This window comes from Hordeum vulgare, chromosome 7H (genome assembly GCF_904849725.1).
Source record: "Hordeum vulgare subsp. vulgare chromosome 7H, MorexV3_pseudomolecules_assembly, whole genome shotgun sequence".
Classification (NCBI taxonomy): domain Eukaryota; kingdom Viridiplantae; phylum Streptophyta; class Magnoliopsida; order Poales; family Poaceae; genus Hordeum; species Hordeum vulgare.
In genome coordinates this window covers 149,043,627-149,066,833 of record NC_058524.1, presented here as the reverse complement: position 1 = coordinate 149,066,833, position 23,207 = coordinate 149,043,627, and the positions used below count along the sequence as shown (strand labels likewise).

Sequence of the window (23,207 nt, the reverse complement as noted above, 5' to 3'; positions counted from 1 at the left end):
TCGGAAATCCTCCACAATCGGGACGCATCGGGTCGAGTGGTGAAGTGGGCAATGGAGATGTTATACTGCGACATCAAGTTCGAGGCCAAGAAAGATATAAAGTCTCAAGCTCTGGCTGACTTCATAGCAGAATGGGTAGAACAACAGCAACCGACCCACATCTACTCGGCTCATTAGACAATGTTCTTCGATGGGTCCAAGATGTTGAATGGCTCTGGCACTGGCGTTGTGATCGTATCGCCAAAGGGTGACAAACTCAAGTATGTGCTGCGGATACACTTTGATTCCTCCAACAACAAGGCAGAGTATGAAGCTCTCCTTTATGGACTGCGCATGGCCATCGCACTCGGCGTCCGTCGCCTGATGGTCTATGGCGATTCGGATTTGGTGGTCAATCAAGTGATGAAGGAGTGGGACGTCAGGAACCCCACCATGACCACATACTGCAATGCAGTGAGGAAGCTCGAGAAAAAGTTTGAAGGTCTAGAACTCCACCATGTTCCACGACTGAAAAACCAAGCGGCTGATGAGTTGGCAAAACTCGGATCCACTCGGAGACCAGTCCCGAGTGACGTCTGCCTCGAGCACCTCCACCTCCCCTCAGTTGAAGAAGATCCTTTCACAGAGGAACCAGTACAACCAAAGAGCTCGACAGATCCGACTGAAGTCGAAGTACCTGCCGTGGTTGATTTGATCATGGAGATTCTTGCTATCATCCCCGATTGGACTGTGCCGATCATTGCATACATCCTGAGGCAAGAATTACCAGAAGATGAAGTCCAAGCCAGACAGATCGTCCGCAGGTCAAAGTCGTTCACTGTCATTGATGGCCAGTTGTACAAGGAAAGCGTTTCAGGCATTCTTCAACGATGCATCTCCCCTGAGGAGGGACAGTTAATCCTGGAAGAAATTCACTCGGGAACCTGCGGTCATCACGCCTCTTCAAGAGCAATCGTCGCCAAAGCATTCAGAGCTGGCTTCTTCTGGCTGCAGGCGAATGAAATGGCGAAAGATATGGTCGACCGATGTGAAGGCTGTCAGTTCTACTCTAACAAGTCCCACAAGCCAACATCTGCGTTGAAGACAATCCCTCTTGTTTGGCCGTTTGCGGTATGGGGATTAGATACAGTCGGTCCATTTAGGACAGGCCAAGGGGGATTCACACATCTGTTGGTGGCAGTCGACAAGTTCACAAAGTGGATCGAAGCCAAGCCCATCAAGAAGCTCGACGCCCTAACGGCCATCAAGTTTGTCAGGGACATCATCTTCAGATTCGGGGTACCTCACAGCATAATCACTGACAACGGAACAAACTTTGACTCGGACAGATTCAAAGGTTTCTGTACATGCCAAGCTATCCGAGTGGATTTTGCATCTGTGGCGCATCCACAAACAAACGGGCAAGCAGAGGGGGCAAATGGACTTATTCTGCAAGGTTTGAAGCCTCGACTCCTTCGAGAGGTGGGATATGCCGCTGGTGCATGGGTCACCGAGCTACCTTCGGTGCTTCGGGGTCTCCGCACAACCCCAAATAGATCTACAGGGCGATCCCCGTTCTTCCTCGTTTACGGAGCAGAGGCAGTCCTTCCGAGTGACTTGCTTCACAACGCTCCACGAGTTGAACTCTTCTCCGAAGCTGAAGCAGAACAAGCAAGGCAAGACGGAGTGGATCTTCTAGAGGAGGAGCGCGAGATGGCACTGACTCGCTCAATCATTTATCAACAAGATCTGCGGCGCTTTCACGCGCGACACGTCAGGAGTCGTACATTCCAAGCAGGCGACCTGGTGCTCCGAGTGGATCAGCAGAGACCTCACAAGTTGGCTCCCGCCTGGGAAGGACCCTTCATCATCTCCAAGGTGCTGAACAACGGAGCATACCGACTCTACAACTTCGACAGGGAAACGGACGAGCCGCGAGCATGGAACGGAGATCTCCTGAAGCGCTTCTACACGTGACCGTCGATTGAAGCAATGTAAAGAACAAGTATCGGTGAAATAATACAAAGCAGATTGAGTTTTTGCAGATTCAAAATTCTTCCGCGGTCACAGACTCCGATCTAAAAAAAAACTTAGCTGCGATCAAGAATCGCCTAAGTACTAACTTTCTCCGAGTGTGCACTAAACGTCGCACTCGGGGACTTAGCTGCGATCCAGAATCGCCTAAGTATTAACTTTCTCCGAATGTGCACTAAACATCGCACTCGGGGACTTAGCTGCGATCCAGAATCGCCTAAGTATTAACTTTCTCCGAGTGTGTACTTAACGTCGCACTCGGGGACTTAGCTGCGATCCAGAATCGCCTAAGTATTAACTTTCTTCGAGTGTGCACTAAACGTCACACTCGGGGACTTAGTTGCGATCCAGAATCGCCTAAGTATTAACTTTCTCCGAGTGTGCACTCAACGTCGCACTCGGGGACTTAGCTGCGATCAAGAATCTCCTAAGTACAAACTATCTCCGAGTGTGCACTAAACGTCGCACTCGGGGACTTAGCTGCGATCAAGAATCGCCTAAGTATTAACTTTCTCCGAGTGTGCACTTAACGTCGCACTCGGGGACTTAGCTGCGATCAAGAATCGCCTAAGTACAAATTTTCTCCGAGTGTGCACTAACCGTCGCACTCGGAGACTTAGCTGCGATCACGAATCGCCTAACTACACACTTTCTCCAAGTGTGCACTTAACGTCGCACTCGGGGACTTGTCTGCGATCAAGAATCGCTTAAATAGAAAGCTTCCTTCGAGTGTATCTCACAGATCCACTCGGAGGCTTAGCAGACCCTCATTGAGGCTCATGTAGATGTCAAGACCATTGACAATTACATGAGTAGCAGAACCTCATTGAGGCTCATGTAGATGTCAAGACCACTAACAATTACATGAGTAGCAGAACCTCATTGAGGCTCATGTAGATGTCAAGACCACTGACAATTACATGAGTAACAACTCGCTCCGAGCACGACCTTACAGTCGCACTCGAAGACTTAGCCGCGATCACGAATCGCCTAAGTACTCAATTGCCTTCGAGTGTATCCTACAGATACACTCGGGGACTCAGCAGACCCTCAGTGAGGCTCATGTAGATGTCAAGACAACTGACAATTACATGAGTAGCAGAACCTCATTGAGGCTCATGTAGATGTCAAGACAACTGACAATTACATGAGTAACTACTCGCTCCGAGTACGACCTGACAGTCGCACTCGAAGACTTAGCCGCGATCACGAATCGCCTAAGTATTCTATTGCCTTCGAGTGTATCCTCCAGATCCACTCGGAGATTCAGCAGACCCTCAGTGAGGCTCATGCAGATGTCAAGACAACTAACAATTACATGCTCCGCATGTTTGCCATTGGCTTCACCAAGAAACGCCAAACAAAAATCACGAGCTGAAATCGTGTCAACAAATCTTTGGCAAACGAAGAGCAAATGATTCGATTCAAATTCAAAGTTCGTCTAGAGATAGTTGGTTCGGTGTAGATCAAGCTTATCCACACCGAACCACAAATGTGACGGCCAACAGCAGTGGCCAAAGTTTCATACAACTACCACTCGGCATACCGAGGTAAAAGTTTTCTTAAACATCGTCAGGACTGGCACTGGGACTGGCAGGCTCCACGAATGTGTCGAGGTCGATACCGTCGGCGATGCGAGTGGCGCTCTCAAGGAAGGTCTCCATGAAATCTTCGAATCGAAGCTTTTTGGTGTTGGCGACTTGCAACGCCTTCAGCTTCTCTTCGCGAGCCTCCTTGCAGTGCACTCGGACCAACGACAAAGCGACGTCCGCACCACAGCGAGCCACAAACTTCTTCCACGCCTGCACTCGGTTCGGGACCTCCTCCAGCCGAGTCATCAAGCCTTCCATCTCGTGCCGAGACTCGTCTTCCGGCCAAAGCTCCTTGTCGATTCGGCCGACGACCTCTCTCAGTCGACTGATGAAAGGTCCCAGTTTGCCCAGGCGAATGTGCGCTCGGAGCATATCTCGATTGGCGTCCTCGCCGAGTGGAACGTTCGGAAGAATCGACCACTCAACGTCAGCTGCCTCAGCCTCAGCGTCCATGCAAAAATCTGCAAAGACAGGACGAGCAAAAAGTAAGCACAACATGAAATACACAGTCGAGAAGCACTCGGAAAAACAGAACTTACCACCGAGAAGCGCTATCATCTTCCGGGCCCAGTCACTGACGTAATTCTCCTCTGCTATGCACCACCTGTTCAACACATGCATCTGTCCCATCAGCTCGGTCCTTTGTTTCCCCATTTTCTCCACTTCGGCCGCCAATGCCTTGTTTGCCTCACGGGCCTCTTCCAAGGACTTTTCTCATTCAGCCAGAACATCCTTCATACCAGCCAAGGCAACCATTGCTGCATCCAGTTCCCCAGCAAACTAAACCTTTTCAGCCCTCAGAGTCTCGTACGCTGCTCCCATCTCGCAAGTTTTCTGCAAGTCAGCGCCAAGAGACGATCAGACAAATTCAACAAGGACAACAATAAAAATTCTAAGTTCTTCAGACCCCTGCCGACGCAAGCAGTCGACAACGGTCTCGGGGACTACACCCAGTGGGTTCACTAAGAGTGACCCCACTGGCATGAAGCTCAAATAGGTCCGCCCTATTGAGATACATGACAACAAACAAGCCTATGAGGTTACTACTACCCGACCTGAGTAAAATTACTCTCGGGGACTCATCCAGTAGGTGCACTCAGAGTGCCCCCACTGGTAACATTCGAACATATTAGTTTTTGATCTGATCAAGTTAAAGAAAATGTGTATAAAGACAACTGCCAGTGCAAGCACTCGACAGAAGTCTCGGGGACTACACCCACTGGGTTCACTAAGAGTGAAACCACTGCAAAATAGTCATACAGTATCCGAGTGCATTGCTCAAACACCCAGTGGGTTACAAGAGGAAAGTAAATACTTACTAGCCCACTTACTCGGATATCGTCCCGCAGTTCCAAGCTTCGCTTGTACACGGACGTGATGGAGTCGTACGCTCTCTTGGCCTCTCCCGCCATCAACTCCGCCTGCACCATGGCCCCCTTGGTAGCTCCCACCTGATCTTCCGGGAGGCGCTGGACGTTGTACTGGACAGTCGACGGACCTGGCATCACAGGAGACTCCTTGGGCATCCCAAGTCCTGCTCCAGTCGGTTCAACAGCGATGAGCGCCGTTTCAGTCGACGGCATCGTCTCAGTCGGCGGCGCATCCATGGCGAGAGTAGTAATCGGCTGAACAACCTCAAGGACAGGCACCGCAGCTTGCTCGGACCTCCTCTGGTCGCCCTCCTCCACATAAATCACCTCTGAGAGAAACCCGACCGAACGGCGTGAGACCACAGGAAAAAGGCAAGACCAAAGACAGAATTCGTGATGCAATAATGTAAGCTCTCGGAATCACCACGACGCACCTGGCTGGGATGTGACAACATTGTCCATGTCCATGGGATCGTCCCCCTGGCGTGGCGGAGAGGTGGCAGAAGTGGCAGCTCTGTCGAGTAAAATTCATTCGACCGATAAGCATGCGTTCAATCAAATACTGAAAGAAGATAGAAGAACAATGCACTTACGTTGAGGTGACGGGAACTGTGACCCTCATCCGCGGCAAAGCCTTCCGAGGCTTAGATCCACTCGGTTTGGCCACCTTAGAGGGCTGACCCGCAGGCTCGGCAGCAGAGTCCCTGGTCCTCTTTGTGCTCCGAGCACTCGGAGCCACGGGAACGGCTGGCGAGGCACTCGGAACCATAGGAGCAGCTGGCGGCGCACTCGAGGATGCTGGAGGGGCCGAAGGAGCCACGGGTTCATGACGACATTTAGTTCGAGGCTCTGGCGGTGGAGGTGGCGAGTTCTGCTCCTCATCTTCATCTTCTTCTTCTGCGGACTCCTCCTCCTTCTCCCCACTTTCGGAGACGTACTCGACGCTCTCCACGCTGCCCTCCTGGCTGCCTTCCTCCTCCTCGGCCGGATTCCCGTTTGAGACAGGAGAAAACCAGTTAGTCCACGCCTGCACAAGATACAGTCGACAACATCATTCGTCAGACAGTGATTCAAGAAAGCGATAAATCTAAGACAGTGGTGTGCACTCGACAAGTTATACTCACTTCGTTCGGAGGAGGGTTGTCCGCGTGGAAGGCCTTCACTCGCCGGGCTCCTCTAGGGTTTTCGCAGGCGCCTGTGATGTTGAGGACCCACGACGCCACCGTCTCCCCGGTCACGCACTCGACGTTAGTCCGAGTGGAGTCCTCAGGCCCCGTGTAGTGCCACATGGCGTGGTGTCGAGCTTGCAGAGGCTGGATACGCCGACCCAGGAAAACCTCCAGCAAATCTATGCCGGTGACTCCCCTTCGGACGACCTCTACAAGCGCATCGACCAGAGGCTGGATGTGGATCTTCTCCGCCTTCGTGAGCGCGAGCTGCTTAGGCGGAGCCGGTCGGTCTAAGCTAAAAGGAGGCAGTCCAGTTGTGGCATTCGGGCAAGCAACGTCCTGGCAGTAGAACCATGTCGACTGCCAGTTCCTAACAGATTCACTCAGCTGAAGAGCGGGATAACTACTTTTACTTTTCTTTTGGAAGCCTAAGCCTCCGCAGAGCTGGAGGAGGTGAGTTTTATCATCCGACTGGTTAAGTCGTTTGATGGTGTGAGATCTAGCAGAGAAGATGTGTTTGAAAAGCCCCCAATGGGGAGGACAGCCGATGAAACACTCGCACAGCACGACGAAGGCAGAGAGATGAGCTATTGCGTTGGGAGGAAAATGGTGGAGCTGCACCCCGAAGTGGTTCATTATACCTTTGAAGAAGGGATGAGGAGGCAGAGAGAAACCTCGGTGCACGTGGCTGAGCAGCAAGACGCGCTCCCCCTCCCGGGGCACCGGCTCGGTCTCGCCCTCCGCCGGCAACCTCCACGACTTGTGCGCAATCATTCCGTACTCCACCAACTCCAGCAAGTTCTCCTCCGTCACCGTGGAGGGGAGGAAATCCCCCTGGATCCAACCCGCCGGTAGCGCTCGCTGCCGCCGCTGAGCAGGGGGCGCCGCCTTCACCTTCTTCTTCCGCGCCTCTAGCTTGCTAGTCTGCCCCTTTGTCATGGCGGAGGCTGCAGATCCGCGAGGGCGAAGGAGAAGGAAGGAGCTTGGGATGCGCAGGGGATGGCGAGAGAAGCGGGGCAAGTGCAAGTTATCCGGCGAGTGTAACGAAAAACCCTCGCCGCAGAGGTTTAAATAAGGTTCTGACTGGGTCACTAGCAGGTGGCCCCGAAATCTTATCCCCCGACCGGTTGCGGCGATATTAGTGGAGAAGATGAAGGCGCGGGAATCGAGGCGTCATATACTACTCGATCGCGATGTCGTCATCCCCGTTGAGCGCGCGGCAACCGAAATTTGAGGATCCCGGAAAATCCGCCGCTGTCAGTTGACTGGTCACGTCAAAAGATACCACGTGAGCACTCGGTCCCTGACGGTTCGTTTCACAAATACATCCACTCGGATCATTGGTCAAAGAAGATAAAATGGATCGAGGCAAACAACGCCAAAGTCGCATAGGTACTCCAAGCATCGCTTCGTCGTTCCAACCCCAATCCATTCGGGGACTAATGATGGGGTTATAGTCCTAGGGTAGGGTCATAGGCCTGCCCTATAAGTCCTACCCAAGGACTACCCTTCATAAGGGATAAGGCCCTTAGTCAGTTCCGACTGAATTAAGGACTTCCCATCATCCAGTCGGTGACGAATCTTCCATCATCCAGTCGGAGATGAGCATTCAAAGCGTATCAAACTTACCGACTGGATTCCACTCTGTGCATCGTAACCCCCCTGGAGGGCAACGGTCATACGTTTCCATGTGCCTTTATTAGCATTTAAGACATACGTTACCTGTAACGTAGGCATTTATTCGCCACTACTCCACCCCTGTGCACCGAACCGTTGTGAAGGGCAGCACACTCTATATAAGCCGCCCTTCCCCACTAGTGCAAGTGTTAGCAATTCACTTTAATCCATATTCCACTCGACAACAAGCTCCCAAGAGCACTGAGACGTAGGGCTATTACCTCCACCGTAGAGGGGCCTGAACTCATACAACCTCGCCGTAGCTAAGGCTCTGCCCATCCTTTCGTACCCCACACATCTACTGTCAGACTTATACCCACGATAGCGCCCGATCGGGTGGTTCAGACACGGTGGCCGAGGCCCGGCATGGGACGTCTCTGGTGCTCGTACAAGTCTGAGGCTGCCTAGTTGGGGCGTGCCCTTCCCTTCAAGCCGGAGAAGGGCCAGGTTCTACGCGCGCTGTTGCTGGGATGTGTCGACGAGCTGCCCCTCGAGTGTCTTAGGCGTGTTAGCGATGGTCTTGAGGGCGACGCGGTCCTCAGTGCGCTCCGTCCGCACGGCGTGATTCTCCTCGGAGAGGTTGTTTAGCGTGGCGACCACGGCCTCGTGATCCTCGTGCTGTTTGGTCGCGAGTTCCTCTAGGGTTTGCGGCAGGGGACATGGCCGCCTGGATCGACGAAGAAGTTGATACCAAGTTGTCACGGCTCGGCTGATTGCCACACAAGTTGTAGGCGTGCGAGACAGGAGGGCGAGGGCGTACCCCTCGCCGGCCTATGGTTGAAGAAGGGGGTGAGGAGAGGCGCCGTAGCGCATGAGCAAGGAGGTGAGGGTTTAGATTGTTCTCTGCTTAATTTTATTGATCCAAAGGCTGCTATATAAATCCTGATTACAAGACCAGATTACAGACTCCTGCTCTAATTGGAAGTTGGCAGGGTAAACTTCTACGGGACTGAACCTTTCCCACTAACCAAGACTCCTAATCTAACACAACTTCTATAATTAAACTAGGCCATAGTTTAGGCCGATGCAGGCCCAGACCGTGTGGAGCCTGCCTTGCGCCTATAGGGCTAACCCCACATGACAGTATTTCATCAGAAAACTTTACAAACAAGTACTCCATCTGTCTTAAAATAAGTGTCTCAACCTTAATACATCCTTGTACTAGAGATAGTATAGAGTCAAGACAATTATTTTGGGACGAAGGAAGTACTATGCATCCATATCTATTTGTTTACTTATTTGATTGTACCAAGGGTCCTTAAAATTATCCGGTGGTGTTATTTAGGTCCAGAAGAAACACATGGATGGGAGCTCTGGTTTTATTTAGGTCCAGGATGAACACATGTATGGCAGTAGAGTTGGTTCATTGACAATCAAAGTTTATTTAGGTCCAGGATAAACACATGGATATCAACTGAGTTAGTTGCCCGGATTTATTTAGGTCCAGGATGAACACATGGGTGGCAGCTTTTTTTTTTCTTTGAGGGGTACACATGGATGGCAGCTGAGTTGGTTCGCTGGGCAGTCAGGTTTTAGTTAGGTCCAGGATGAACACATGGATGACAGTCGTTCCAATGGATCAGAGAGTATCAACTTTGTCGCTGCGGCCCATAAAACATCTGGCCCAGTTATGGGAAGTGTTACGTTGAGAGGTTGATCCAATGTTCAGAAAATGTCCATGTGTATTTTTTTTTAGAGTCACGTCCATGGGTAATGAGTTGGAACATATGGTTAGAATGACGAGAACATGAAAGGCTTCCTAGACTGGACTATTATATTTTTTTTTCATAAATACAATCCTTCTAATGTCTCCTCTATCTCTCTTGGTTTCTGTGCCTCTCATGACAAATTATTCGTCTTCCTTTCTACAAGAAGACAAATGTGGTTTGGTTCTTAGAACTTCTATTTTCTGTAAAATGTTAAAAATCCGGCGTTGTTTTTTTAAGCATGTTACATCAAACGTATTTATGATAAATTATGTTGTCGTTAGGGTGTCAATTTCTTTATCAAGAATGGCAAAGCTTTAGCATGTTCATACATGTCAAGGATCCTTCTTGGACAAATTGGCATCCTCACGATAACACAATTTATCATTTTAGACGTTTGATTTGCCATACTAGAAAATCAGACGTTTTATATCTGTAGAGGTATGTTGTATTGCCACTGTAAGAATGAACTCCATGTAGGGCTGCAAACAAGTCGAGTTTGAGCGAGTTCGATTAAGTTCGGCTTAACTTATACTAAAATTCGAGTGAGCTGAAGTCCAGCGAAGCTTAATGTCGAGCTGTAGAAAGTGGCTCATTCTTAGCTTGTAACAATCTCTAGTTGAACTCGAGCTAAATAAAATGGTTTTGTAAATAATTTAGCACGGATTTTCAAACAATGTAGGCCCCAACACAACATAAAAAATCATTATATAATTTAAATTATTCTCTCTCAACCAAAGACTAGTACTTAATAGCAAAAGTTTATGGATGAACTAGCAAGATAAGAAAACAAAGGTGGGCCTACTTTCAAACTTTAGTCAAAATAACATGGTATCTAACACACGCCTATCACATACCATAACGGGTCAAAAATTGCTCCGCACTTGATAAAGCTTCCATGTTTAATACTCCCTCTGTCTTAAAATCTTGTCTTAGGTTTGTCTAAAAATGAATGTATTCAAATATTAAAACGTGACTAGATACATTCATATATAGACAAATGTAAGACAAGAATTTTGGAACGGAAGTGATCAGTTCATCCCTCAATCAAGCTACATAAAATGTTTATACTCAATGTATTTTTTCTCAAGCTGAGTCAAAATATAAATCGATTTCGATTAGCTCACCAACCTCTGGTTTTTCTTGCACCCGGGTCTATATATATGCTCACAAAAACACAATGAAGAGTGAGCCCTATGGGCCTGAGGGACGTTCTAAAGTGCACCGGGTTGGGCCGTTTTGCGCTCCATTTATTTCTTACCTTTTCCCCAAGTCTTCTCCATTCGGCATCCAGCCCTTTAAACCCTGTAAAACCCTAGACTCCGCATCCGCAGCAAGCCGCCGTCGTCATCGGATCCCCAGAGAAAGACCAAAGCCCGAGCCATGTCGTCGGCGTCCCTCGCCGCCAGGCTCCTCCGCCGCGCCGCCTCTTCGTCGCGGGCCTCCGCACTGTCCCGACGCTGCGCCCACTCCTCCGCGACGTCCCGCGCGCCCGTTTCGCTTGCCCGTTTCCACCCCGCCGCCGCCGCCTCGCCTTCAGGGACCACCGCCCGCCGCTTCCTGTCGTCGCAGTCCCCGGCAGCTCCCTCCAAGATCTCCTCGGACGAGAACCTGACGCGGGTCATCGACTCCGAGATCGAGTGCGCCGTCGAATCCGAGGAGGGCTCTGTGCAGGTCTTTTGACTTCCTTAACCACCGCCCCTGTACTTCCTTTTCGTTGCTTCGAGATAATAGTTTGGCTCCATTTATCCACGGTTGAGCTTTATTCGTTGTTGTGTGATTACCAAATACCTTGATCCCGCATATTTGGGAAATATTAGGAACATAACCGAAATTAAGGTTATCGATTCAAAACTGTTTAGCCTTTTATGTGGTAATGGAGTAGTATGCTATGCCTGTGATGGTTTCTCCTGCAGTGAACCGCTAGCTCTGGAAATCTCTCATCCCTGTAGCTCAAATTGCAGAACAGGGACTCTGTGCTATATTGCTGCCATGCCGTTAGTCAGTAATAGTGGCTATTCAGGATTATAGAAATCATGAAACACTAAAGAATTTTAAGACGGTAGTGGTATGTATGGTAAAAAGGAAACTTTGTGGTAAATCACAAAAACCACTTGTGAGATCCTGGCCTGTGCTGGATGCTCCAGCTCAATCTAAGAGGTTCACAAACTTGACTTTGATAGCCCAACTTTTCAGATGTTCAAGCAATTCACCTTCTAAATTATTTATGAGTGAACTGGACATTATTAGATGAAGTTTGTGAACATCTGAATTGTTCATTCAGGGAAGTGAACATTTGAAATGTACCTTATGTAGTATTAATTGTTCTCTGAGGTCCATAAACTCCAGTATATGCTATATGTTAAAGTGATAAAGTGTTATACTGCGATGATGTAAAGATATGGGTTTCATAGACTGATGTCGCATACTATATCTTGTGTTATACTTATGCTTTGCAAGTACTTGATTGTTTTATCTTGTTAATAGGAAGAAATGCTTTAGTTTTGCTTCAAAAGAACCTTTGTCTGTCTGTAAACACTACTATATTTTTGAAAAAGGACATGACCATAATACTTGTTTTGAATTGTTTTTAACAGCAAATTGATCCACCAGAAGACTTCCCCTTTGAGATAATTGATAACCCTGGTGATCAGTCCATCGTTCTCAAAAGAGAGTTTGGAAGAGAGACTATTAAAGCTACTGTCTACACAAATTTTGATACTGAAGAAGATTTGAACAATGATGACTCTGATGCTGAGAATGATGATGACATTAAGCCAGCACTTCAGATGGTTGTCACTGTTGAGAAACCACAAGGCCCAATCCTTGAATTTGAGTGCAACTTTAATGATGATGAACTGGCAATTGAAACTATGAGGTTGCTGAATCGCGATGCCAACCTTACTGATAATGCATATGAGGGGCCACAATTCTCGTAAGTTCAATTTTTCTTATCTAACTTCTATTATGTTTTCAATTTCAAGCATCATAATAAGCCAACCAAATGGTTGCTGAATCATAGTAAAACAAAATGATATACTTTCGAGGATCCTTGTTCACAAATTTCCTGTTGTTTTCCATGAAATGGCGCAAGCTTGATATTATTTTCTTGTATTTGTTTCTCCCCTGGCTGTTTATTCACCCCAATGTTCTGTTTACTTAAGTACCTAGATGACTGCTAAACTGCATTGCATCTTATGGTTTCTTCTGATGTTTACTTACTCATTGTTTTCTACAGTGATCTGGACGAGAGCTTGCAGAAGTCGTTCCACAGGTATCTTGAGGTGAGGGGGATCAAGCACTCGCTCCATGACTGGCTGCTTGAGTACATGATGGGCAAGGATGAGAAGGAGTATGTGGTTTGGTTGAAGAACATGAGAGATTTCATTGGCAATTGAGTTTAAGTGCCACTGCCCTTCATTCTGTTTTAATAGGAAGAACATGCCCGGTGCTCCATGCCAAACCTGTCTGATCATAATTGTGCATTGCTTTCTGGCACGCCAAGTCTTGGTGAACGCCGAGGTGGATTTATGTTTTGCTGGACCTGTTAGCTGTAGAAATGTTTCGGCGTCTTATCTTTGCTGTTTAACCTGTGATCCATTCAGGTATGATCAGTTAACGTGTCTTCATACGTGAGTATATTGCTACACATGTTCTAGAACCATGAGGGAATAAGTTGAATAGTTTGCCATTGAAAACAATGTACTACCTTTGTCCAGAAATACTTTTTGGAGAAATGAATGTATCTAGATGTGTTTTAGTTCTAGACCATTTTTAGTTTGCCATTTTTATCCATTTCTCCTACAAGTATTTGTGGCAAGCCATTTAGATTGAAGCTTACAAGCTTGGATCTTAAGAAAGTTAGAGGCTGACGTTTTGGAACTCCTGGAGCAGCCAAATGGTTTATGCTTGGATGCTACTTCTATGACCTCGTGATATCTGATTGTTTAAGCAATACGCGTGAGAGAACGGTGACCGTAGAAGCAGCAAACTTAAAAATCAGAATCAGTTGTACCGCAAAAACAAACAATTCCTTCCTAGTTTTCTTGCTTCAGTTGTATCGGATGACAGAGTTGAGTGTTCTCTCTGACTAATTTCTTTCTTGATGATGATGCGATAGTGTACATGTTACCTCTAATTTCTTTCTTGATGAGATAGTGTGCATGACATTTGTACCTGGGAGAGTTCTCATTGGGGCTAAAACCAACCTACTAATCCCCCCCCCCCTCCTTGATTTTCAGTGAGGGTGGGAGCCCACATCCCCTCTATTACCAATCACAATCTTCCATGTCAGTTTGTATGTAAACCTTCGTAGATGTAACATTACTCGGCTAAAACTGACAAGGTTGAGATGCAAGAGTTAACAACTTATGGTTCCATGCACTCAGACCAAACACATCCTAAAGCTACGCCCAGATGATCATTCCCTGCCTGTAGCTGCCTCTGATTTTGGCTGCCCTACCTACTCTGACAGCCACATTCCGGTCGTCACCCATGCTATAGCCACCATTGTCGCTGCCCAAATCCGGCCACCCAATTAGCCAAATGGTCGACGTCGTACCGTGGTGTTCAACAACGGCCGTTAGGCCACTACACCATCGAGATTCGTGACCCTGGTATGTGGGAGTGGAAGTGGCTCGACACCCTGGAGTTGGTCATGCGCACGCATGATGCGACAACAATCCAGTACTTCGGATGGCGTTGGACGGTGCTCGGAGGCCCATTATATAGAGAAGGCGAAACTACATCGTCGGTTCGAGCTACGTCTAGGTGGTTGCACTTTTTATATGGTGAAGTTCGTCGAGGCCAAGTGGAGGTCAACACGATAAAATTTTCCATTGTTCGCCGAGAAGGATGCGCAACGCAAGAAGGAAAGGGGCGAGGAGGAGGATCACAAAATTTCTGTCGAGGTCAATAAGTTGTTTGGCCAACTCGAGATGGAGCTCACCGACGAGGAGGTGGAGCCATCTATCTACAATGAGCACGAGCCAGGCTCCTTCGGTGGAGGGATCATAGATATTGACTCGAACGACGATGACTTCGACGCATACTATGTGCGTGAACGTCGGATCCGTGATGGATCACTGTAGTAGTGTCTCCATAATAGTGATGTTCTATCGTAGTAGTGTTTAGTTATGTTGCTTTTGTGTTAAATGTTCAATATTTCGTACTATAGTTCATAATTTTAAAATATGGAATGAATCATGTTGAAGTTTGGAAGTATAGTGCCGACACATGCTTCCTACATGAAAATATGCACTAAACTTCTTTGTTGACACATGCTTTCTACTTCTAAATATGCCTTCAAACTGTGCTGACACATGCTTTCTACTTCTTTGCCATGATACCTTGAACCTCTTTGTCATCTTAGTTGTCGTCCCTTCTCGCTTCTCCTTCTCCTCCTCCCTCACCCGGTTCCTAGCCATCCTTTTGTCCGGAGCAAGGCCTCCTTTTGTTGGATCATCATCTTCATCTTCATTGGCGATGGTGGTCGTCTTGACAGAATTGGCAACGACATCGAGCCACTTTCGATGAGTATTCAACTTTAACCAACAGTACATGAAGAGGAAGCGCTTCTTCTCCGTCGTAAAGAAGAATGTGCATGCACAAACGACCTAGAAAAGAAGACATGGTCAACAAATAGCATAGCCTGTCCATTGACCAACACATAGAGCATATTCAAACAAATTCAACACATGTTGCATATTCGTCCAAATGACCAACACAAAGGGCATATCCGCCAAATCCATCACATGTTGTATATCTGGCCAAATGACCAACACATAGCACAACAAAAAACTTACAGTCTTAACGAGGTACGCGCCACTTGGTCAACGGATTTGGAGTTGTTTGTAAAAGCTGCACAAGTTGTTGGTGGCCTCTTGAATGGTGTGCCATCAATGGGTGAACGACTTTCAATTGCAATTACAGATCACTTCTTTGCGATAGGAATCAATCATAGTGCTTTTCCTCATGGAACCAAACATGCCCCTTGTCCAAAAGGCCCGCCCCTTTGCTCTGTGCCCTGAATGGGATCAATTCTTATGGCCAACCACGCCTCAACCAACAATTCATCCTCCTTCATGTTGAAATTTTCTCCCTCTTCTTCTTTGGGTTGGCACTCGACGACCAGAAATCATCTGGATCAATGCTGGCGGGCCGGTGTCCACAGTTGGGTGTGCGTATGCTTGGTGTCCTACATATGGGTGTGTGTTTGTCGGGGTGTCCGGATCCAGCTAGGAGTCCTTCACTTCTCGTCATCATGGAAGTCGTTGTCTTAGATGATGTTCATCAATGCCTCCTCCTTATCCATCACCACGCGCGGTTGAAACATTCAGGCAAACAGAGATAGGGCATCGATGAGTAAGGGAGGCACAATCGGCATTCCCGAACGAACAAACCCCAACAACTGCGTGTGTAGCTCCGTGAAGGTGTAGTCCGCACTGAGGTTAAGGATGTATGAAACACGATGGATCAAAGGTGAGGGTTGAAGTGTATTGCTCATGTAGACCAAGCTGTTAGGCGAAGTAGTATGGCGGATGCAACTACGTCGGCCAGGATGGTGACTGCACGACCGACTCCAGCCGGGTGACACGCTTTGGCAGAAGAGGTGCTTAGTGACCGGCCGTCGCCGCATCGTCCTCCCTCTTTTTCTATGCGAAACAATGGGTGTTGTGTTTTATCGTGTTGGCCTTGTGGGCGGCCACCACCAATGTGTCCTCTGGCTCCGACGTGAGGGCGAGCGTCTCGATCGGCTTCATCGCAACGGTGAATGGCGAAATGAGCGTGAACTTGGTTGTGTGCAATAGTGATCGGAGTGGAGAGAGTGGGAAAAGGGTGTGCTTTCGTAGAGAGACAATGCTAGATATTTGAAAATGCACGGGCTCCGTCTCTGTTTTGGCTAGGTCGGAGATGTCATGGCGCATGTCGGGATGTCCGCAAATCTTCCTCGGTTTTGCTTCCGCTTTGTGGGATTTTAGATGTCCGCACGAATTTGATGCACGTCATTGGATGGCTAAAAGTGTCCGGACATCATAGTTCACACATTTGATGCATGGCGATTTGCTGAACCGCATTGATACCCTAACAAATTAGTCTTGGTGATCTCTACTAGATACATTTGGGAACCTGAAAAGATCACGAAGACATGGTTTGAGGTATCATGTCGTGGCATGCTGAATTTAAATTCAAGTATGCTCTGAGAAGAATGATGTGCAACTGGAAAATGATCCAAGGATGTATCTTCAAAAGTACCGCATCACGTGCCTAGATGAGGCCGGATGTGAACAGTAAAATCATGAAAAATGACAAAAAAATAAAAAGATTCCATTTTTTAATGCAAGATACCAAAATGTGTGATTGATACATATCCAACGTATCTATAAATTTGATTGTTCCATGCTATAATATTGTCATTCTAGGATACCTTTTAGGCATTTATTTGTTGATTCATATTATTTTGAGCGCTAACCTATCAAACCAGTCTCAAGTGTGAGTCGCTCTTTTATGCATTTTTTGGATTTTCAGGTTTAGAGTACCAAACGGAGTCGAAATACCACGAAAGTTTTTGATGATTTTTTCAAGACGAAAGGAAGATCTCGAAGTTTCGGGAGAAGGACGGGGGCCGCACGAGGGCCCCACAAGCCAACAGGACGCACCTAGGGGGTGGCCGCACCGTGTTAGCTTGTGCCCCCCTCTCGGCTCTCGTGACCTTGTTCTCTAGATTATAAACTCTCATATGTTCCAAAAACCCTAAGGGGCTCCTGACACACTTTTTCCGCTGCCGCAAGTCTCTGTTCCGCCGTGTGCCATCTGGAGCCCTGTTTCGGTGCGCTGACGGAGGGGAATCGGTCACGGAGGGCCTCTACATCAACCTTGCTGCTCCCATAGTGATGTGTGAGTAGTCCACTGATACGTCTCCATCGTATCTACTTTTCCAAACTCTTTTGCCCTTGTTTTGGACTCTAATTTGCATGATTTGAATGGAACTAACCCGGACTAACGCTGTTTTCAGCAGAATTGCCATGGTGTTGTTTTTGCGTAGAAATAAAAGTTCTCGGAATGACCTGGAAATTTACGGAGATTTTTTGTGGAATATATAAAAAATACTGGCGCAAGAATCAATGGAGGAAGTGGAGTGTGGATCCCACAAGCCCACCAGGCGTGGGCCCCCCTGGCCGCGCCTGGCAGGCTTGTGGGCCCCACGTTGCTCCACCGCCTCCAATCTCAGGTCTATTTAGTCCCTTTCGTTCGGAAAAAAATCAAGGAGAAGAGTTCATCGCGTTTTACGATACAGAGGCGCCACCACCTCCTGTTCTTTCTCTGGAGGGCATATCTGGAGTCCGTTCTGGGCTCCGGAGAGGGGATATCGTCGCCATCGTCATCACCAACCTTCCTTCATCGCCAATTCCATGGTGCTCTTCACCGTTCGTGAGTAATCTCATCGTAGGCTTGCTGGACGGTGATGGGTTGGATGAGATCTATCATGTAATCGAGTTAGTTTTGATGGGGATTGATTCCTAGTATCCACTATGTTCTGAGATTGATGTTGCTACTACTTTGCCTTCCTTAATACTTGTCACTAGGGCCCGAGTGCCATGATTTCAGATCTGAACCTATTATGTTGTCGCCAATATATGTGTGTTCTTGATCCTATCTTGCAAGTTGTAGTCACCTACTATGTGTTATGACCCGGCAACCCCGGAGTGACAATAGCCGGAACCACTCCCGGAGATGACCATAGTATGAGGAGTTCATGTATTCACCAAGTGTTAATGCGTTGGTCTGGTTCTTTATTAAAAGGAGAACCTTAATATCCCGTAGTTTCCATTAGGACCCCGCTATCACGGGAGGGATGGACAATAGATGTCATGCAAGTTCTTTTCCCTAAGCACGTATGACTACATACGGAATACATGCCTACATTACATTGATGAAATGGAGCTAGTTACATATCTCTCCGTGTTATAACGGTTGCATGATGAATAACATCCCGCATAATCATCCATCACCGATCCAATGCCTACAAGTTTTTCCTACTGGTCCTTGCTACGTTACTTTGCCGCTACTGCTGTCACTGCTGCTACTGTTACTCTGTTGCTACTGCTGTTACTTTGCTGCTACTGCTGTCACTTTGCTGCTACTGGTTACTGTTGCTATCATACTACCTTGCTACTGATACTTTGCTGCAGATACTAAATCTTTCAGGTGTGGTTGAATTGACAACTCAACTGCTAATACTTGAGAATATTCTTTGGCTTCCCCTTGTGTCGAACCAATAAATTTGGGTTGAATACTCTACCCTCGAAAACTGTTGCGATCCCCTATACTTGTGGGTTATCAAGACTATTTTCTGGCGCCGCTGCCGGGGAAGCATAGCAATATTCACTGAGTTACTTGAGATTTACGTCTGCTGGTCACTATGAGGAATTCGAAAGATCCAAGAACTAAAGTCTTGCCCTCAACTACGAGGACAGGTAAGGAACTGCCATCTAGCTCTGCACTTGATTCACCTTCAGTTATGAGTAAGTTTGCGACACTACCTCGTGCTAGAAATCTTGATATGTCGTCTGTGCTTGATGATGCTACTTCTGCTGCCCATGATGCTTATGATGATGCTATGCTTGATACTTCTTTGCCACTAGGTGCATTCCTTGATGCACAAATTGTTAGAGTTGCTGCTAGATGTGATGATACTTCTGAAACTGTTGATACTATTGAAGTAGAACCTGCTATTTTGCCTGTTAGAACTAGCTCTCTTAGATATGAATTGCCTGATATGCCTGAGTGTTATGTTATGGAGGGAGAGATAGCTGACGACTTTCTTTCTTGTAAGGATAGCTATGATGTTGAGAATTTACGGTGCAAGTGGAAAGAAAAATCTCTGAACGCTAGGATGAAATACGACCCGAAGTTTGCTACTTCGCCTATCTTTGTGACTGATAAGGATTATGAATTCTCTATCGACCCTGAGTTAATTACTCTGGTCGAATCTGATCCTTTTCACGGTCATGAGTCTGAAACGGTTGTAGCCCATCTTACCAAACTGCACGATATAGCCACCCTATTCACTAGTGAGGAAAAGATCCGCCACTACTATATCCTCAAGCTGTTTCCTTTCTCACTAAAGGATGATGCTAAGACTTGGTTCACTTCTCTTCCTCCTGGTTGTGTGCGTAGCCCCCAGGATATGATCTACTACTTCTCTGAGAAATATTTCCCTGTCCATAAGAAGCAAGCTGCCTTGCAGGAAATATACAACTTTGCGCAAGTTGAGGAAGAGAGTCTCCCACAAGCTTGGGGGAGGCTCGTCCAGCTACTAAATGCTTTGCCTGATCACCCTCTTGAGAAGAATGAAATACTTGATACCTTCTATAATGGACTTAACGATGCTTCTAAAGACCACCTAGATAGTTGTGGTGGTTGTGTTTTTAGGGAACGAACTATGGAACAAGCTGAGATCCTATTGAATAACATCTTGTGCAATTAGAATGCTTGGACTATCCCCGAACCACCTCTAAAGCCAACTCCGAAGAAAAGAGGTATTCTATTCCTCAGTCCTGAAGATATGCAAGAAGCTAAGAAATCTATGAAAGAGAAGGGCATTAAATCTGAAGATGTCAAAAATCTACCACCTATCGAAGAGATCTATGGTCTTGATAACCCGATACAGGCAGTAGAAGTAAATTCTCTGGGTAGATTCAATGAGAGTGATATTCCTTTTGATAAACCTGCTAGCTTATGCCTGGATGAATTTGATAACTTTGTTGCCAAACAACAAAGTTTCAATGATTATGTTAGCAAACAATTGGAACAGAATGCTCGTATGCTTAGTCATTTAAGTGGTTGTGTGGACAGAAACGTCAATGATCTTAAGCTCTTGAGTAAACATGCCTCTATGGTTGCTACTCAAGTAGAACAAGTACTTAAGGCTCAAAATGACTTGCTCAATGAGTTGAATGACATTTCTGTCAGAGTGGTGACTAGAGGCGGTAGAATGACCCAGGAACCTTTGTATCCTGAGGGCCATCCTAAGAGAATTGAACAACATTCTCAAGGAGTTAGCACTGATGCACCTAGTCATCCTAGGAAGAAGAAGAAAGATGATAGGGATTTGCACGCTAGCAACCCTGTTGCTGCTACATCTGAGAGTCCAAACAATGACTCTGTCTCTGATGCTGAAACACAATCTGGTGATGAACATGAGCCTAATGACAATATCAATAGTGATGTTCATGATGATGCTCAACCTAGCAATGATAAGGATGTGGAGACTGAACCAGTTGATCTTGATAACCCACACCCTAAGAATAAGAGATACGATAAGAACGACTTCACTTCTAGGAAGCATGGTAAAGAAAGTGAAAGTGCGTTATATCGACTAGAGGGAGGGTGAATAGGAGATTTTTAGAATTTCATCACTGAGGAAATTCCTTTTGAGGAAATTCCTCACTGATGACTAACTTACAGCGGAAACAGTAAAGGATCAGGAGTGGAAAGTTTCACTACAACATTTTTTCAGTATGAGGAATGTGAAAACAGATTGCACAGTAACCAGGCACGCAGAAAACACATGAGGATTAACTTGAGTGAAGAATTTGGGGTTGAGGAATTTCAGAGAAAGTCTTCAGCAAATTCTTCAAACAGTGTCAGTGAAAATCATCAACACATAATCTGAGGAATATAAAGAGTTGAGGAATTAGAACCCGTTTCACAACGAAGACAATAGTTGATGACCCAGTTCCAACTGCTGTGACAGTTGTACATCTTGTTTGGAGCGGCTTGTTTTTGAAACCAAAAGACACACAGTCCCGGGACACACAGTCCCTACCGTATTCTCCTTGGTCTAAGAACACACAGTCCTCGCCCAACACTCGTGGTAAGTCTTCAGGGCAGACTTCCAAACCCTCACAAACTTGGTCACCCGGCAATCCACAATTGACTGCTGGATTGCTCTAGACCATGACGCCTAACCGTCTGGAGGATGCACAGTCCTCAAAGGTAAAATGCTTCAGTCCCACACAGGAACAACTTCTTCAGTGATGCTCAATCACTTGGTTTTCGGTTTGTGGTTTGGTGTTTGGGGTATTTCCTCACTGATGAATTACTCTCGAAGACTCTGAGGAATTTGGGTTGCTCTTATGACAAGTGTCAGTTTCTAACGGAGCAGCCAACCAGCTAATGGCTGTGGGGGACGGCTATTTATAGCCTGGGAGTATCCCGACATGATTTGACATTAATGCCCTTAACTAATACTCCCTCCGTCCAGAAATACTTGTCCTAAAAATGCATATAATGGATGTATCTATAACTAAAGTAAGTCTAAATTCATCCATTTCTAGGACAAGTATTTCCGGACGGAGGGAGTATGACCGTTGGTGTGGATAAGGCCAATGATGTGGCGTGGCTATCGAAATGGTCGGGACCCTCAACTGTGAGAGTCCTCATGTCACTCATATTCCTCACTTGAGGCTTTTGGTAGGATTAGGCTTGGGTTGAGCATCATGAGGAAATTCATTCCAATGTGTTACCTTGACCCCCTTTAACAGTACGGTGTTCCTATTACTCAAGTGTGAATAAGACAAAACAGAAAGAGTAAATCTTCATGCTTCAAAGTCTTGAGAATGATTTTCTTCAGGACACACCGAATTCCTCAATATCAATATGTTCATGAGGAATATCAATTTCATCGCAAACTCTTCGCGATTCAATTCTTCAGTTTCGGACCAATTTCTTCAACCAAAGATATACATTTTTGAGGGTCGATATTCATCGAATATTTCAAACTCCTCAGTGACTTATAGATCCTGTGTACACTCATGAACACATTAGATACTTAACCTATAAGTCTTCAAACCACCAAAATCACTAAGGGGCACTAGATGCACTTACAATCTCCCCCTTTTTGGTGGTTGATGACAATTAGGTTACGTCTTCAACAGAGATAAAAATATGAAGTGTAAATACTCATTTGAGGAATTTGAAATCAAAATTCAGAGAGACTCCCCATGAAGATGTGCATATCTTGAGGATTTTGCTTTTCACAGCAAATGCACATTGATGATTTATATCATGGAGATCTCCCCCTGAGTCTTGTAAATCATGCATGCATACGACATATAGTATGAAGAAATTGAGGATGCATGATGACAAATGGTATCTGACGAATTCCAGCATGTGTGCATTAAAATTTTGAGGAATAAGCATGCGAAGAAAAACGTTCAAAAGCGTCAGAGTACCATTGGGCTTAAGTTACAACTCATTACATAAACAATTCAGAAGAGCCAAGAGTTTATAACTTAAATATAGTTCATAAGCCCCAAAATATCCCGCGTGAAGACTAACTCTCAAGTTTCTCCCCCTTTGTCATCAAGTGACAAAAAGGGACAAACTGAGGACTAACGCCCGTGAAGACTTCACTCCTTGGCAGTTGATGAAGACCCGTGAGGATTCTTGGGAGCAGTCTTCTTCCTTGGACCGGTGGCAGTGTCTTGTTATTCTTCATCAGATTCAGCAGTGCGGAATGAAGAAAAAGAACTGTCCTCGAGGTCTGGAACTGGAATTGGCCTGAATTTCTTCTTGGGTGGCCACGACCAGTCAAAGTCTCGCTCAAACTCCAATTCTTCAAATTCTGCCGGAGTCTTCAGATGAGCAAGTGTATCCCAGGTGCGATCAAAAACC

At 46.6% G+C, this 23,207-nt stretch overlaps 1 protein-coding gene across 1 annotated transcript; it reads left to right on the top strand.

Moving 5' to 3' along the window:
- Window positions 1-10,813: 10,813 nt before the first annotated feature.
- On the top strand, window positions 10,814-13,293 carry LOC123409669 (uncharacterized protein At2g39795, mitochondrial-like). Its single transcript, XM_045102539.1, has 3 exons — window positions 10,814-11,201; window positions 12,125-12,462; window positions 12,766-13,293. Exons 1-3 carry the CDS (start codon window positions 10,911-10,913, stop codon window positions 12,923-12,925), a joined length of 789 nt encoding a protein of 262 aa, XP_044958474.1. The 5' UTR covers window positions 10,814-10,910; the 3' UTR covers window positions 12,926-13,293.
- Window positions 13,294-23,207: the final 9,914 nt, after the last annotated feature.